Consider the following 17,872-nt stretch of genomic DNA (forward strand, 5'->3'; position numbering starts at 1 on the left):
GCATACATGTCAGTGATAAGTTTATTCTTTCCTTGCACTTCTTTATTGAGAATATTTAAATGACCGGTTAAGTCAACAAGAAATGCTAAATCTGTTATCCATATATCATTACGTAGCTCGTCGATAGTTTTATTTTTTTGTGTCATGAAAATTTTGATTTCATTTATTAAATCAAAAAACCGTTTTAATACAGCTCCTCAACTTAAACACCTCACCTCGTTATAATAAATCATTTCTCCGTACTCACTTTCAATTTCTTCAAGCAATGCAACAAATTCTCGATGATTCGGAGCTCGTCCACGGATAAAGTTTACTGTTTTAGTTATTGTTTCCATAACATTATCCATCTGCAAACTTTTGGCACAAAGTGCTTCTTGATGAATAATGCAATGTATAGTGCAAAAAATTCTTAAATTTTTCTTCTTTCACTATATTTCTTAATTTTACCGCTACTTTATTTTTTTTACCAACCACAGCAGCTGCACCATCACTTGCAAATCCAACCATTTTATCCCAACTTAATTTATATTTATCTATTACAGTTTTTATTTCAAAAAAAAAAATATCTTGTGCACCAGTTTTTCCTTTTATAGGAATTATTTCCAATAATTCCTCAGTTACTTCAAATTCATCAGTAACACCTCGTATGAAAACGGCAAATTGTGCTATATCTGTGATGTCAGTACTCTCATCAACTGCTATTGAGAATGCTGCAAAATCTATACTTTTTTCTTTTAACTGACATCTTAAATCACTAGCGATTTTGTTAATACATTCCGCTAGCGTGTTGGCTGACAAACTAATATTTTTAAATAATTGTTGTTTTTCAGGACAAAGAAGTTCAGCAGACTTAATCAAACAATCTTTAAGGAATTCGCCATCAGTAAATGGCTTTGATCATTTTGCAATGATGTGCACGAGAGCAAAACTTGCGTGAACTGTTGCTTCACTGGATTTATTTGCTTCAGTAAAAAAATTTTGTTGTCATTGTAAGCCGGATTTCAGAAACTGTAACTTTTCTTCCCTCAATTTGCCTTTGAACATTTCAAATTTTTCTTCATGATTCGTTTCTAAATGGCGACGTAAATTGTATTCTTTTGGAACTGATATTCCCTTATTACAAATAAAACATACAATTTTATTTTGCACAACACCACAAAAGTACATAATTTCCCATTTATCTTGAAAAACACGTCCTTCTTTGTCCACTTTTCATTTACTCTTTGTTAAAGACATGGCTTGCAGTTTAATCTCTTAATTAAAATCACTATTATAATTTTATTTACAACTTTAATTCAACAAGATGAATTTTCGTATGAAAGCAACACTCAAAAGTTATGCACAATTCTAAATGATAGGTATCGATATAATGTAGATCTAACAACAAGCACAAATAAACAGGTTTTATAAGCCGTACATTAGTTTGTCTCCATCTATATTGCAATATGAACTGTGCAGCTGTGCATCGGAAACACCAGAATACTGAAGCACCACCAACTGTCAGCTGGCGAACTAAATTTACTGATTGTAAATTGTAGATATGGACTGAGCTTATGTGCACATAAGCTCAGTCCATATCTCTGTCTCTAAAATTATAAGCACCGTATTTACAACAAATACATAACTGAAATGTATTCGCAGGCCATGTAAAATTGCTTCAGGGGCCGGATGTGGCCTGCAGGCCACCAGTTTGAGACCACTAAACTAATAGACTTAATTGATGTATCAGTGATATTCAGTAACTTTTCTTCCCAGTGGTGCTGGGGTATGACCAAAGGTTTGCTGTAGTACTCATATAGCTATGGTAGTTCTGGCATGCAACTTGTATGCATTTCTTCTTAATACATAATGGGTATTCATATGATTATTATTATTACGGGCAACTCCAGGGAGTCATTAGACTCATTGAGGGAGGCCTCAAATCATATTCATCACAACTATTCAACATTTATACAGTATCTATCATACCTCGCCTTAAACTCATTCACTGTCACAGCATCCACCACAGACTCTGGCAGCCCATTCCACTCATTCACCACTCTAAAAGTAAAGAATCCAGCTCTAACACCCTTACTAACCATACTTTTGCCTAGTTTCCATGGATGTCCCCTAGTCCTCTCACAACCAGCCCTGTTCTCAAAAATATCTTCTGAATTAATTTTATAGAAACCCTTCAGTAATTTGAATGTCTCAATCATATCTCCCCTCCTCTGCCTATCAACCAATTTTTGCAACTCACAAATCCTCAACCTGTTCTCATAAGGTTCATTCCACAGACCTGTTATCATCTTGGTCACTCACTTCTGGATCCTCTCAACCTCCTCCCCCATCAAGAAGAAACCTAGGTGACCAAATCTGGGCACAGTAGTCGAGATGGGGTCTTATCAAGGCTCGATACAGAGGAACAATAACCTGCTTGTCTCTGCATGTCAACATATTCTTCAGCAACCAAGTGATTTGATGAACTGATTTGGCCACTTTTGCAATGTGTCCCCTAAATTTCAATTCCTTATCCACCAACACTCCTAAATCTCGTGCCTCATCAATTTCCTAGAGTACAGTTCCACCCATGTAGTAAACTGCTGCTGCTAATCTTTTCACCCCAAAGTGTATAACCTTACATTTTGCCACATTAAATTGACATCCATTCTCCTTAGCCCAGACCTCTTTTGACATCATCTGCATTCACTATTGCCCTACCCAATTTTGCATCATCCGCAAACAAATGAACTGTTCCTCTCAGATCCTTTCCTATATCATTAATGAACAAATTAAACAGCAGCGGTCCAAGAACAGATCCTTGTGGCACACCACTAGTCACAGGCCATCTTGTGGACTCTACTCCTGAATAAACCACTCTCTGATATCTCTCCATCAACCACCCTCCTATCCATCTCACTAACCCTATATCCATCCCCATATGCTGCAGTTTACTGATTAGAATTCCATGTGGTATCCTGTCAAAGGCCTTAGCAAGGTCCAGTAGAATCACTGTAAACCCATGACCCTTATCCAGTTCAGCTGTCACTGTGTTATAATACGTGAGCAAGTTACTGAGGCATGACCTACCCTTCACAAAACCATGCTGTCCCTGATACAGTATCCCATTTTCATCTATCCAATCTTGTATTTTCCTCTTGACTATTTTCTCCAAGACTTTGATAATGATTCCTGTTATGCTGATTGGCCGGTTATTTTCAACAGCAGCCTTGGAATACCTTTATGCAGCGGAACTATTTCCCCCTCTTTCCACCCCCTTGGGACTGACCCAGACCCGAGGCTCAAATTAAACAAAATGGGCAAGGGCACTGACAATTCTTTAGTTGCTTCACGTACGACACAAGCTGGTATACCATCCAATCCCACAGATGTATTGACATTGAAGTTCTTTAATAGACTAGTTACCTCTACTTCATTCATCACAATTCCAGTATAAGCTGTTGGTTCTTCCATTCCTGCAATGTCACCACCTGGATGATATACTCTTGCAAAGTGCTCGCTCAGTAATTCCACTATATCGACTGATTCGGTTACCTCCCTACCCTCGGCATTTTTTAAAATCATTCTGCCATGAACATTTTTCCTTTTACTTGCAACATATTGAAAAAACTGTTTGGGATTCTCTTTAGCCTGCATGGCCAATTTTCTTTCATAATCCGCTTTTTGCTTTTCTTACCACCCTTGTTACCATCCTGGCCTGAGCTTTATACTGTTCCTGCGCCTGCTGGTCACCTTTCTCCTTAAATTCCTTCCACAATTGTTTCTTTTTTTGTAGCTCAAGCTTAATAGTGTTATTCATCCATTTAACCCTACTTGATTTATTATTCGGACTCTTGGTATACAGTCAACCATTGCCTCCTGCAAACACTTCTTAACCACCTCCCATGCACTATCAACATCCAGCTCTTGCAGTTTTACATGCCATGGCTACGAGCCAAGCACACTCCTAAGCTTATCATACTTACCAGCCCGGTAATTCCACATGTACCCTGTCTTAATTGTAAATTCCACTCCTTTAGCCACCTCCCAAGTCATGACCTTATGGTCACTCTTATGGTCATGACCTTATGGTGACAACATAGTCATGTTCGTTACGGCCACATTCTCAGCTACAATTACTAGGTCAATCACTCTCTTCCCCCTGGTATTTTCCACTACATGCTGTCGCAGATAGTTGTCCCTTAATAACCACAAAATCCAATTCCTTCCTCCCATGTGCCTTCTCCTCTTTCCAGTCAATGTTACCATAATTGAAATCACCCATAATAATTACCCTCACACTCATTTCTTCTATTTGCCTATGTACTATCCCCACCATCTATTCCATCACCTGGTCTATAGCAGCATCCAATTGTATATTTTGTTCTGCTAGATTTCTATCTCGCACCAAACAGCCTCAAATGTGCTCTTTTCTCTATCCTGCAGTTCAACTTCTATACTCCTTGGCTGCAACTCATCAACTATCATCAATAACACTCCTCCCCCCCCCTTTTATTCTTCCTGTCACTCCTGACCATGCTATACCCGTCGCATTCAATCCCACTAGCTGTATCATCTTCTGTCAGCCATGTTTCACTAATACCAACAACCTGTGGGCTGGAAGTGCCAACCAAGGCCAAAAACTCTTCCTTCTTGTTCCTAATACTTATGGCATTAGTATACATGAATTGCAGAAGCCCATCGGTCCCATCCTTACTTTGAAATCTTATACTAACTATCCCATTCTGATTTGTTGTCCTTCGTACTCACTCGGGCATATTATACTCATTCATACACTCAACTGCCTCCCTAAAGTCTGCATGTCTACTCCCCCCCTTAATAAATCTAGCTTCCCTGAGTCTGTACATCCACTTCCACATCATTCATTGACACTTTTTCAAGCCTCCATACACCAACTCCATTCAAATGTAAGCCATCCATTTTATTTAAATCCTTTAGCCCATCGAACTCGCTCCACACATCCATAAATTCCACACCACTCTCCATGCATAACCCACGCATAAAGTCATTGGCAATTATGGCCCTCCTTCTAAACACTTCACTGTCATACCGTGGTAAAATACTCACCATCCTAACTCTCTCACTCTTCTCTTTTGCTACCTCAAGTAATTCCCTCACATCCTCTATCATTTCCATTTTGTCTTCTTTCAAATCATTTGTTCCTGCCACGATTGTCATCTCTTTCGCCCTCTGTTTTTGCACTCGAATAGATTCGCTGATGTCCTTTATGTTCACACCCGGCTGGTACAATTTCGTTAAACTCTCAACTATCACACCTCTTAATAACGAATCCCCATACAGCACTCGCTCCTTCATTTTATTGACGTTTATGAACATTCTATTATTTTTCGTAACAGACTTTCGCTGTTTATTAGTCAGTACGTTCAGCACGCATTTTTCCATATGCTCCAGTTGCCTTTTTGCTCTGTGTATCGCTCTGCTCAAATGTGTGCGATTTCACTACTCGCATTTATCTCACCATTTTCATTATCAATCAAATCATCCATTCATTCTGTATTTCTACCTTCATTTACACTTTCAACGACGCTCTCACACCTATCTGGCACTACCTCGCAATTCTCTATCACACCGCCATTTTCTACATTCTGACTATCATTAACGATATCACTCTCGCCACCCGAAACACGCTTGAGATCCTCATTTTCCTTACACTTTCTGCACATATTAACTCCACTATCACCATCTAACCAGACTCCCACCGCTCTTCGCAAAGCATATATCTCACAGACAGTACATTGCATAAACTCTTTTACATCAAAACTCTTAAACAAACATGGTGACCTGGCTGCCATTTTTTTTTTATCGGTGCCATATGTATGCTATCTTATCTTAAAAATAATAATTAAAATAACACAGAAAACACAAAAATCACCCAGACACACCAAGAAACAAAAAGCCAACAATACTACATAAAATTCTAGTAAAATTGCCAATGATAACACAAAATACTACTAATCTTTTCAGGAGCTCTCGACAAGCTGACGATCATATCAATGCGACACCTCGTATATATCTAAAGTGAAGCCGTGGTGCTGAATCTGAACTCCCTGTTAACGTGTAACCTTTATCCTGAAATTTACCAGCATCCATACATGGTCTCAACTTAATGCAGAAACTATAGAAAGATATTATTATGATATATAGATATCTCTTTGGATTCCAGAGACTCATCATGGGAGACTCACACTAACCATCATAAATACAGACCCTATCATACCTCTTCTTAAACTCATTCAGTGGCAGGAAACTCACAACTAATTCTGGCAAGCAATTCCACTCATCTTCCACTCTCCACAGAAAAAATCTAGTCTGCACACCCTTACTAACCACACTCTTACATGACGTACACAGGTCATCCCTGGTTCTTTCTCTATTTGTCATGTCTGTTCTTTCCCTTCTATCAACTAAACTTTGCAACCTTTCCTCATAGGGAGCATCCCACTCCTGTCTCCATCTTGGTCACTTGTCTCTGAATCCTCTCCACCACCTCCTGATCCCCAAGAAACCCAGGTGATCAATTCTGTGCACAGTAGTGAAGATCCAGCTGAATCAGTGCTTTATGAAGAGGGTTAATGACCTCCCTATTTTTCAACATCCAAGTAATCCTTTGAGTCTTCATTTCATTTCTGGTGTGAGACTACAAGTCTAAACATAAAACAGAGGTTTATTAAAATAAATAAACATTAAAATAAATAAACATAAATAAATATTATACAGGTTTATTAAAATAAACAGTATAACCCAGCAAGTTTCATAAAGTCATCAGACTTACATCGTCAGGGATACAAAACCTGTACAAAAGACTAGAAAAAATTAATTACACATATTAGATGTTATCAGAACTTCTAAACTAGTACGTACAACAAATTCACAAGAAAAAACCCATTGCATTTATTACTATGTACACATTGGTTAGTTGTTGCTGTCACATTCTTTGGCATGATGTATATCATATCCCTGATCTGCGGTTATTAGATTTTTTGGTGAAAGCAGACCAAACTAACTGTAGGCTTAATCCTTCACCTCCACTTATGCATCTTCCTTATTTCTGATCCTTTTGAAATTCACGTACATGCATTTCAACATTCCCTTGATCCTACAGTTATCCTTGTGTAATGTCATTACCAATCCATTTGAATCCTGTGAAATCACATTCAGCATTGCATCATGATTTCTGTACATACTAATTTGTCTCAGGGGGTGGCCTGAACCCACACTTGACTCCCCCCCCCCCCCAATACTTCTGGTTTCCCTGATTTTGCATTTCCAACCTATCAAAGAACAACTCTCTCTCTCTCTCTCTCTCCAAACATCCATACATTATTAACTGCCTGCACACCATTTCTCCTGCACAATCTTCTTATTGATTCATTCACTATCATGGTCTATCTTTTTAATTGTCCTTTTATACTGAGGCAGCAAAATTCACAGTCTTTATTTTCTCACTTTTCTTTTTTGCTTCTATCAGCTACTCTTTCATGTTTTCTCCCATTGCATATTTCTAGCTTTCAAATCATTTGTGCTAGCCTTCATTTTAGAAATTATGGACTTTACAACCATTATAAATAACTATTTTAATTTCCTGACATTTTGACCTTCATATTAAGGTCATCATCTGGAGTATATACAAGGTCAAACTGAATTACATTTCACACAGTAAGCTAAAGAAACAATGATTTAATCACTGGTTATTCTACTGGCATGACCTCTAGAGAAAAAAAAAAACAACAGATAAAATTACAAATTAATTATTTAGAAACTACATCAAACTTAAATTCTATTTAAGATAACATGAGAGAAACATTCTTTCTTATAGATAGTTTTCTTACAGTAACAATGATTCCCTATTTTTAACATTACAATTGTTATATTAGATTTAGGATTCTGGATTATCTACAGTCCTGTTTATAGTTAACTCTTAGGGAGAAAGGTTCTGTGGATAGAATATGTGCTTTCATATGCTTGGGATTTTTAGACCATCATTATTGTTCAGATTGGGGTGGTTGATAAGAATCTCAGTCTTCCTTAAATTTGCATTCATGCCATGTTTTGGTGTGATGTAAAGAACTGTTGCTTTTCCAGTCAATTCTATGTAAAGTGTTCAGGGCATGATCAGAAAGGCCAGCTTCACCATAGTTATTATATTTAATGTGTCATTTATGTTCCTTTTGTCTGATAGGAATTATGGTATATATGGTAGATTACAGGAGCAATAAATACGGTATACTCCAGGGTGGGCCAGTGGAGGGAGTGGGTCTTTGGATGAGTTGAGTAAGCTTTTTAATTTTGCAGGAGGTTTAAAGGTGACTTTGAGGTTGTATTTCTGTAGTACAGTCATACCCCGACTTGCGTGAATACGGAGTTACGCGGCTTCTTATATGTACGTATTCCCGTCCTGCTTCATGCCTCACCACTAATAGTATCTTTCAGGTGCCGGCCGCATTCACCAGTGTCGCACATGCTGTGAACAAGCACTGACGTGTTTCACGCGGTCTCCATTCATACACGATTTTTATAGTCAACGAACCTTGCAATTGTTTAATGTTATGTTCTTGATAAAAAAATTTTATCACATAAAAAATAATAATGTCATCCAAAAGAAGCAAGTCTGATTCTTCTACAGCTAGCAAGAAAAGAAAAACATTGACTTTGGAAACAAAACTCAACATTATTAAGAATTTTGAAGGTGGAATGAAAATTTGTGAGCTAGCTTCAATCTACAGGAATCCACAGCAAGAACAATCATAAAAGAAAGGTGTACAGATTTTGGAGGACATAGATTCTAACGAGGAACAAACTGTAGCCACAAGGCAAAAGGCAAGGAATAAAAAAATCATTAGCTTGCTATGAAGAAATTTTGCGTGACAAGAAAAAGACATTATGCCATCAGACCAGTCTATTAGATTTTATGAAACCATCGATTTATTTTATCTGATGTACCTTTAATGTAAGGAATGGTTATAGTTTTATCTTTGTTTTTTATTGAGGTCTTGTAGAGAATTTTGTTAATAGTGTTTTGGCTGCAACCATTTTTTAGAAAAGTATTGCTGATAACTTTAAATTCGTCTTTCAGCACTTGTTCATTGGAGCAGATCTTCAAAGCCCTGTTTTTTAGAGTATTAATGACACCTAGTTTGTGTGTTTTTTTTAAAATTTTTTTACTAGAGGTCCAGTAGAATAACCGGTGATCAAATCATTGTTTCTTTAGCTTACTGTGTGAAATATAACTCAGCTTGTTCTTGTATTGTATATACTCCAGATGATGACTTTAATATCAAGGTCAAAACGTCAGGAAATTAAAATAGTTATTTATAACATGGTTGTAAAGTCCATGATTTCTAAAATGAATGCTGATCACCATGCAACACTAAAAGAAAGGATTTGTGCTAGCCCAAACAATTATTTTACTTCTCCCTTTTGTAATCTAATAGCTTCACCAGCATCCTTGATCTTCTTACCTGGGAAATGTGCTTTTGTCACTTTCTCATTAAGTATATTTCTTATCATCAAATCTCCATACAATACTTCTCCTTACCCACAGTTTCTTTCACTTTCATACTTTCCCTACTATTTGCTTTTTCTTAAATTCTCCCTCCTGCTGTACCACCTGACGATCATTTCTTCAATTGTGCTACCTCCCATTTTGTCCTATAAACAATGACTCGTAACTACCTCATCACCCACTTTGCCTTCAGCCACTTCTTTCATACTCTCATTCATATTTTGTGCACTATCGTTCACTCCTTCCACATTCTCCAGAACACTTTTGCTACCTTTTCTTACATCATTAATTTAGTCCTTTCATTATCTTGCTTTCCACGTGACTCAAATTTCTTGCACTTGTGTGCAAAACTTTTATGACATTTTCTCTCTCTCTACTCTCACTTTTGTACTATATGAATGTAATATATATTCAAGTAATGCACTCATGAAATATGTCAATAGCACTAAAAACAAGTACTCCAAGCAATATCTAGAGGGAGGGGGAGGGAATTCCAGTTATGGTAGAGTAATCAGTTAGAATTGTTCTTGATGTTTTGGACAAGGTGAACCCACCTTTGTATGCAGGGATAGTAATCTGATTCCCACTGACACGTTTGAGCTGGACTCCTGTAAAAGCATGATATCTCAGTTTCCCTTTAAGGCTGTACATCCCAGATGTATTTAAATGCAAAAATATAAATCTCAAACTGCCTATATATCTGTCATATGTGCCTGATGTGGTAGTAAAGAGAACAAAAATAAAAAATGTTCTGAAGAAAAGCTGAAATGTATAAATTAGAAGGAAATCTAGTTTATTTCTGCACACTCCAAAGGTGGAAAGATGAAGTGGAGGCAAATATGAAGATTATACACACCAGCATTATCTAGTAGAAAATCCACTTATGCTGAAAAGGCTATAATAATGAAAACATCCGAAGGCATACCAACGCATGATTTCCTTACCATCTTGCAATTATAACATACCCAGTTTCCTGTGATCTTATAGAATGCATTAATGACATAATGATGATATCACTCCAGAAGCAACACAGTTACTCCACTAACGAAAACCCACCAATCAGAAAAAAAAAATAATGGCAATAGCACTACTTAATGGTTTGCAATATTGCAGATTCCGTGTCTGTTGCTGTTTGACTGTTTGATTTTAGTGAAGCAAACAGAGCAGTTAAAAAATAATAATAAATAAAATGACATAATGATCAATCATCTGTTGACCAGTAATCCAGGTGATTTTGTACAGAATCAATTAGCATTAATAATTTCAAGTTTGTATTTGTCATGTCATATTTGCTGTTATTGTTTTTACTAAAATGAATCTACATCCAGTTACTATGATCTTCAAAGATCATATCAATAATCTTATCAATGAAATTATTCATATTTATTTACAGGTTAACGATTCGTGCATTGATAATGAAGAAGGAGCAGTATGATTGCTTTAAGGTAGGCTAGGTAGCAATCAATATGATTGCTTTGCAGTAGCCTAGCCTATACACTAATGAATGAATCATTATAAAATTTTTATTTTATTCAAATTAATTAAATAAATGTAACTAATTAATATTAATAACAATTGATTTTATGTAGCTATGATTTAATACTGCATTTACATTTCTCCATTTCTGCAAATAGCCATGTATGGTCTGTAAGCATTTGTATGCATAAGTTTTGATAAATTTTAACTTTTTATAATAGATTTGTCTATACTTTATGGTAGTAAATGATAAAATAGACTAGTATCTACATATATTTCATGCATTCAGGACATACCTAAATTTTTCTTAATTATTTTGATATTCTAGGCTACGCAGTTTATCTGCCAGTTTTTTAAATTATCACAAATTTCCAAAAAAATTTCCAGTATATTTATTAAGAAAAACTCATGTTCTTCAAGCGTCAACTGTATATGTACCTAAGTAAAAAAAGTCAAATTCAGAAGTCATTATGAGGATTGATCATAATTCATCTAACTTCTTTGTTAATTTTGACTAAATCATCAGTGCAAAAGTTGGAGAAACTTGATATGCAGATTGGACAGTTCATTCTTTAGATTATGTTGCAGTTGACTAGATGCAAAAATAAAAAGGATCCTTAGATTAACAAAATGTTAATCTATGGATTTAAAAATAATTAGTTTAGAAATGTTCAACAAATAAATACATTTGTAAATTTATCAAGTAGCATTATGGTATCCTGTACATATAAGGAATTTTATGATATCATCATAAAATTCCTTATTTTATGATGATATAAAATAATGACATCATAATTATTTTACACGATAAACAGATTCTGCTTATGGATATATTTAAAAATTGAAAATATATTGTATCCATAATTTTTTTTTATTGAAAAAAAAAAAAATTGCTGTTTTGTTCCAACACTGGTTTATTAAGTTAAATCCTGTTCTAGGTTATGTGACTGGACACAGAGAAGGTCAGATAGCTATTATTGCTAGAACTAATATTACATTATTCAATGAAGCTGTACGACTTTGTTGTGCTGGTCGTCCTCACAATGGAGATCCATTGCTTATTAGAGGATCTTTTGCTGGTGTAGGTATATTCTGTATACATATCTTTATAATTTTATTTGAAATAAAAACCACGTTAGTGGGTGAGTACTCCTTGAATATTTTTTTTTTTTTCAGAATTACTTCAATTAGCAGATTGTGGTTGTCACCCCCCCCCCCCACATATATATATATATATATATCCCATCCCCAATCTCCTTTAAGGGCAGTTGCCCATCACCTTGAAGTGTAATGAAGAACATGAGACCAAATTTGACAAATTAAATTTGTAAAATATAACTACAAAATTAACTTCAATATAACAATTTGAAAAGTCAATGTTTAGTTTCCCCTGATATCATATTGTGGCATTATTTTTCTTGATTTCATTTAAAACGTGCTTGTTTTCAGTTCATAGTCATGTTAAATGTTTGTTATATTAATATCATTTTTCATTCCCACTCATGCAAAATTATGGTAAAAACTATTAAATTTAATGGAAGGAAACAATACTTATGTGGTCAGAATCTTGAGTAATATATCCTTGATGGACTCATACATCAAACTATTTCAATACTTATTTCAATACCTTATGTACCAAGTACATAAGGTATTGAAATTGAAATCCTCTTAGATTCCAGATATAGGAATTAATACCCTCCAAATACAAGTTGATGTTCTCTTTCTTAAGGATATTTAATTCAACAATACTTGATAGAAATTTTATCTAATGTTTCACTGCTTTTTTTTATGAAAGAAATATTTCCTTTAGTTTAACTTATAATAATCAATGTAACTTATAACAATCAAATTTGTTATGAAAATAATAAATAATTTGTTAGTTTAAGACTGACTTCTGTATTCAGTTCCTTTGAGGTAATAAAAATGTCTGTAATTCAGCTAACTCATCCTCTTATTATTATTATTGTACAGCTACCTCCATTGAGTCCGAAGACTCATCGCGGGAGACCCAAACTATCTACACAATCTGTCATACCTCTCCTTGAACCAATTAACAGACAAAGCACTCAGAACTATTCTGGCAACCCATTCCATTTATTCACAACTCTCCTAGCAAAGATTCTAATCCTCACACCCTTACTAACCACACATTTATTCAACTTCCAGAGATGACCCTTGTTCTAGCCCCTCTAGCCAAGTATTGAAACATTTCCCCTCAATTAATTCTGTAAAACCTTTAAGCAACTTAAATGTTTCTATCATATCCCCTCTTTTTCTACTGTCAATGAACTTCTGTAATCTACACATCCTCAATTTATCCTCATAGGAAACATTCAACAGACCACTCACAAACTTGGTCACTCACCTCTGAATCTTCTCCACTGCTTCTCCATTCCCAAGAAACCCAGGAGACAAGACCTCAGCACAATAATTTAGGTGTGAGCATATCAAGGTCTTATAAAGTGGAATAGCAGCTTCCTTATCTCTACTTGTTAATGTGTTCTTCAATAGCCAAGTAATGTTATGGGCTTAGCAATATGTTCTTTAAACTTTAACTCTCTGTCTGCCATCACTCCCTAAATCTTTAGCTTTATTTATTTCCTGGAGTATATACTGGCTTATAATCTGTTTTTCCCAAAATGCATAGCTTTTCATTTCTCAACATTAAACTGATACCCATTATCTTTAGTTCATACTGACAGCCTGTTTAAATTGTCCTGCAGGCTCTCCACATTGCTATGATTAACTATTACTCTACCTAATTTTGCATCATCAACAAGAAACTGAATATTTCCTTTCAGGTTATTTCCTACATCATTTATGTACAAATTAAACAGTAGTGGTCCCAGAATTGAACCATACAGCACATCATTAGAGCTGAGCTGATATCTCATATGTTTTCACCTTGATTCGGCCCTTCCGTATACCACTTTCTGATATCTGTCCAGCAGCCATTCTCTTATCCACATAAGAGAGTGGCATGCTATGTCATGTGAGTGTCATATCCATCCACATTTGTTCTAATTTGTGACAGTTCAATGTGGTATTCTGTCAAATGCCTTTGCAAAATACAGCAGACTCATCATGTAGCCATTTCCTTTATCCAACTCAGCTGTTACTCTGTTATAACAAGTTAGTAAGTTACTAAGGTGCAACCTACCCTTCACAAAACCATGTTGCCCCTCATTCAGTATCATATTTTTATTCACCCATTTTTCCAGTACTTTTATCACCACACCTGAGATACTGATTGGTTTATAATTTGTTACTATGGTCTTAAAACCTTACTTTGCTCTCTTTCCACTCCCTTCAAGTTCTACCTGAGCTGAGAGTTAAATTAAACAGGCATTGCCAGTTACCTTGTACATTCTTGCAAAACCTGAGCTGATATCTCACCTGAGATTAGATATCTTGCAGCTGTATTTATATTGAGATTCTGCAATGTCCTGAGAACCTCCAATACATCCATCTCTGTTCCTATATCATTGTGTCACATATGTTAAAGCAGTAACCTCACTTGGATATAACTACCCTTACAAAGTGGGCACTCAGTGACTCAACTGTTTTATTTGTTTCTGTCACCTTGTGACCATCATCACTCATTATGGTTAATATTCCATACTCCTTGCTACAGCTTGCTACACAACAAAATAACTCTTTGGGATTTCCTTTGGCATGCTCATCTAGAATATTCTTGTAATCCAATTATGCCTTTATTTCCTGAGCCTTGTACTGTTCATGAGTTTGCTGGTTACCTTTCTTTTTATATACTCTTCACAGCATTTTCTTCTTCTGCTGCTCATGCTTGATAATATTATTCATCCATCTAATTCCTACCTAATTATCTCTCCTTACCTTAGGTATACAATTTATTACTGCTTCCTCTAGATGACCCTCAACTATCTCACATGCATTACTAAAATCCTTATCCTGCAGTGTTTTATGCCATGGCATAGATTTAAGCTTTCTCTAAGATTGTCTACCTGCTTTGTAGTTCCACATTACCTCTTCATGACAGAATATTCCTTTATGTTTTAAAATCTCCCAAGTCAAGACCACATGGTCACTTTTGTCAATCAGATTCAATGTTGCTGTACAGATATCCTGGTGTTAGGATGAGAAGAGCTATCCATAACCAAGGATAGCTCTTCTTATCCTAACACCAGGTCCAGTACTCTCAATCCCCTGGTTCCCTCCATCACATGCTACCTCTCAGCAGGTGTATAAATTCCATTTCCTTTCTGCCATGTGATCTTTCTTTCTTCCTTCTAGTCTGTATCTCCAATATTGAAGTCTCCCATAATAATCACTCAATCTGTATTCATTTTGCTGATTTGCCAATGCATGTCTTTCAGATCATTTGCGGAACTCCCTGGCCTATAGCAACAACCAATTGTATATTTTGTCTTACTGGCCTTGATCTCACACTAGACTGCTTCAAATGAACAGCTACACTCTCACCTATCTGTTATTCTTTTTGGCTGCAATTCATCTACCATCATCAGCAGTACTCCTCCCCCCACACACACCCATCCTATCTTTATCTTCTTTGAAAATACTAAACCCTTCACATTCACTTCCTGTAACTACATCATCTGCTGTTAGTCAAGTCTCACTAATCCCTATAACTTTTGGTGGGGTACACTAACCAATACCAAAACTTCTCCCTCCTTGTTCCTGATACATCTGGCATTAGTATACAGAAACTGCTGGATTAGTGAGATTATATTGGGGATTGGTGTCGAGGCTAGCTGGTGAACGGACGTGCTATCGGAGAGCTCCTGAGAGATTTGTGATTTTTGTTGATTTATTGATGTTTTGGATTCAATGTAATGGACTTAAGTGTGTAATTTTGGTATATTATTGGAGCTTTATTAGCGTGGTTAGTGTACTAAAGTGTTTTATAACATAAACTATGTTGGGAAGTCGCCGCTAGATGAATTCGTAATGTGTAGTGTTCGTGCAAGCTCCAGATAAGATAAGTATCATTTTCAGTTATCGATACAAATTACTTAATATTGTGTAGTTTTGTTTTGTTTACCTTGCGTATTTTAGTGCGTCTGTTTTAGGTGTGTTATAACGTATAATTTGACAAAACACGTTGCAAATAAGTATGGCACCTGTGCGAAGTAAAATGGCGGCCAGTAATGAAGGTTCGCCATCCTTATCAAAGAACGGTAGTATAAAAGAAATGAGTCAGTGTACTAGCTGTGAAATGTACGCTTTGCGGAGTGTGGTCGGAGTGTGGTTAGATGATAATAAAGGATTGAATGTGTGTAGAAAATGTAGGGAGAATGAGGAATTGAAGTGTATTTCGGATCGTGAGTGTGATATTTTTGTCAACCTTCAGAATGAAGGAAATAGGGATATGACAAGAAACGGCAAGGTTGTACATGAAAATTGTGAGAGTGTGAATGTAGAAAGTGTGAATGATAGTATAAATGGTTTCTCAGAGAATAAAAAAGATGAGATAGATGCATTGAGTGAGATCGCGTTGTTGAATAGTGCGATAGAAAGAGCAAAACAGCAGCTAGAGTGCATGAACAAAAGTAGACTGAATGAACCAACCAATAATAAAAGGTATGACAGGAAAAATAGATGTATGAATGTGAACATGAACAAAATGAAGGATAGAGTGCTGTATGGAGACTCGTTAGTACGAGGTGTGTTAGTAGAGGATTTGACAAAATCGTACCAACCTGGTGCGACCATAAAGGACGTAACTGAGTCTATTAGAGAGCAAAAGGAAAGGGTGAAAGAAATGATTGTTGTGGCAGGTACGAATGATTTGAAAGGAGATAAAATGGAAATGATAGAAGACCTGAATGAATTGTTTGAGGTAGCAAAAGAAAAGAGTGAGAGAGTTAGAATGATTAGTCTTTTGCCATGGTATGACAGTGAAATGTTTAAAAGGAGGGCTATAATTGCGAATGACTTTATGCGTGGGTTATGTATGACGAGTGGTGTGGAATTTGTGGATGTGTGGAGTGAGTTTGATGGGCGAAAGGATCTATATAAGATGGATGGCTTGCATTTGAATGGTTACGGTGTAAGAAGACTTGAGAAAGTGTTGCTGAATGTAGTGGATGTGCAAATTCAGGGAAACTAGATTTGTTAAGGGGGGGGGGGAGTAGATATACAGTCCTTATGGAAGCAGTTGAATTTAAGAATGAATATAATATAATATGCCAGAGCAAATAAGGACAACAAATCTGAGTGGGATAGTTAATATAAGGCATCAAGGTAGGGTTGGGGCTAATGGGGGTCTTAAATTCATGTACACTAATACTAGGAGTATTAGGAACAAGAAGGAAGAGTTTTTGGCCATGGTTGGCACTTCCAGACCACAGGTTATAGGTATTAGTGAAACATGGCTGACTGTAGATGATATAACTAGTGGGATTGAATGTGATGGGTATAGTGTGTTCAGGAATGACAGAGAGAATAAAATGGGGGAGGAGTATTGTTGATGATAGCTGATGAGCTCCAGCCAAGGAGAATAGAAGTTGAATTGCAGGATAGAGAAAAGAGCACATTTGAGGCCATTTGGTGTGAGATTGTGGCTAGCAGAACTAAATATACAATTGGGTGCTGCTATAGACCAGGTGATGGAAAAGATGGTGGTGACAGTATGCACAAGCAAAAAGAAGAAATGGGTGGAAGGAGGGTGATTATTATGGGAGATTTCAACTATGGTCGCATTGATTGGAGTGAGGAGAGGACACACGGAAGGAAGGAACTGGATTTTATGCGGTTATTAAGGGATAACTATCTGCAACAGCATGTAATGGAAAATACTAGGGGTCAGAGAGTGCTTGACCTAGTAATTACATCTGAGGATTTGGCTGTAACAAATATGACCACATTGCCACC

At 36.3% G+C, this 17,872-nt stretch overlaps 1 protein-coding gene across 7 annotated transcripts in view; it reads left to right on the forward strand.

Annotated features, from left to right (window-relative positions):
- The window catches only part of LOC150108400 (F-box DNA helicase 1-like), a 378,469-nt gene that overhangs the window by 268,972 nt on the left and 91,625 nt on the right, over positions 1-17,872 (forward strand). For all 7 annotated transcript variants that reach the window (XR_016548131.1, XM_090390741.1, XM_090390746.1 and 4 more), the window contains exon 15: positions 11,938-12,080. Coding sequence is in view for 6 of the 7 variants with exons in the window: in XM_090390741.1 (XP_090246867.1) it covers positions 11,938-12,080 (143 nt within the window). In the remaining variant the exon portion in view is untranslated. The remainder of the gene's footprint in view (positions 1-11,937; positions 12,081-17,872) is intronic.

This window comes from Typopeltis vanoorti, chromosome 3 (genome assembly GCF_054136105.1).
Source record: "Typopeltis vanoorti isolate ZY-2024b chromosome 3, IOZ_Tvanoo_1.0, whole genome shotgun sequence".
Lineage (NCBI taxonomy): Eukaryota > Metazoa > Arthropoda > Arachnida > Uropygi > Thelyphonidae > Typopeltis > Typopeltis vanoorti.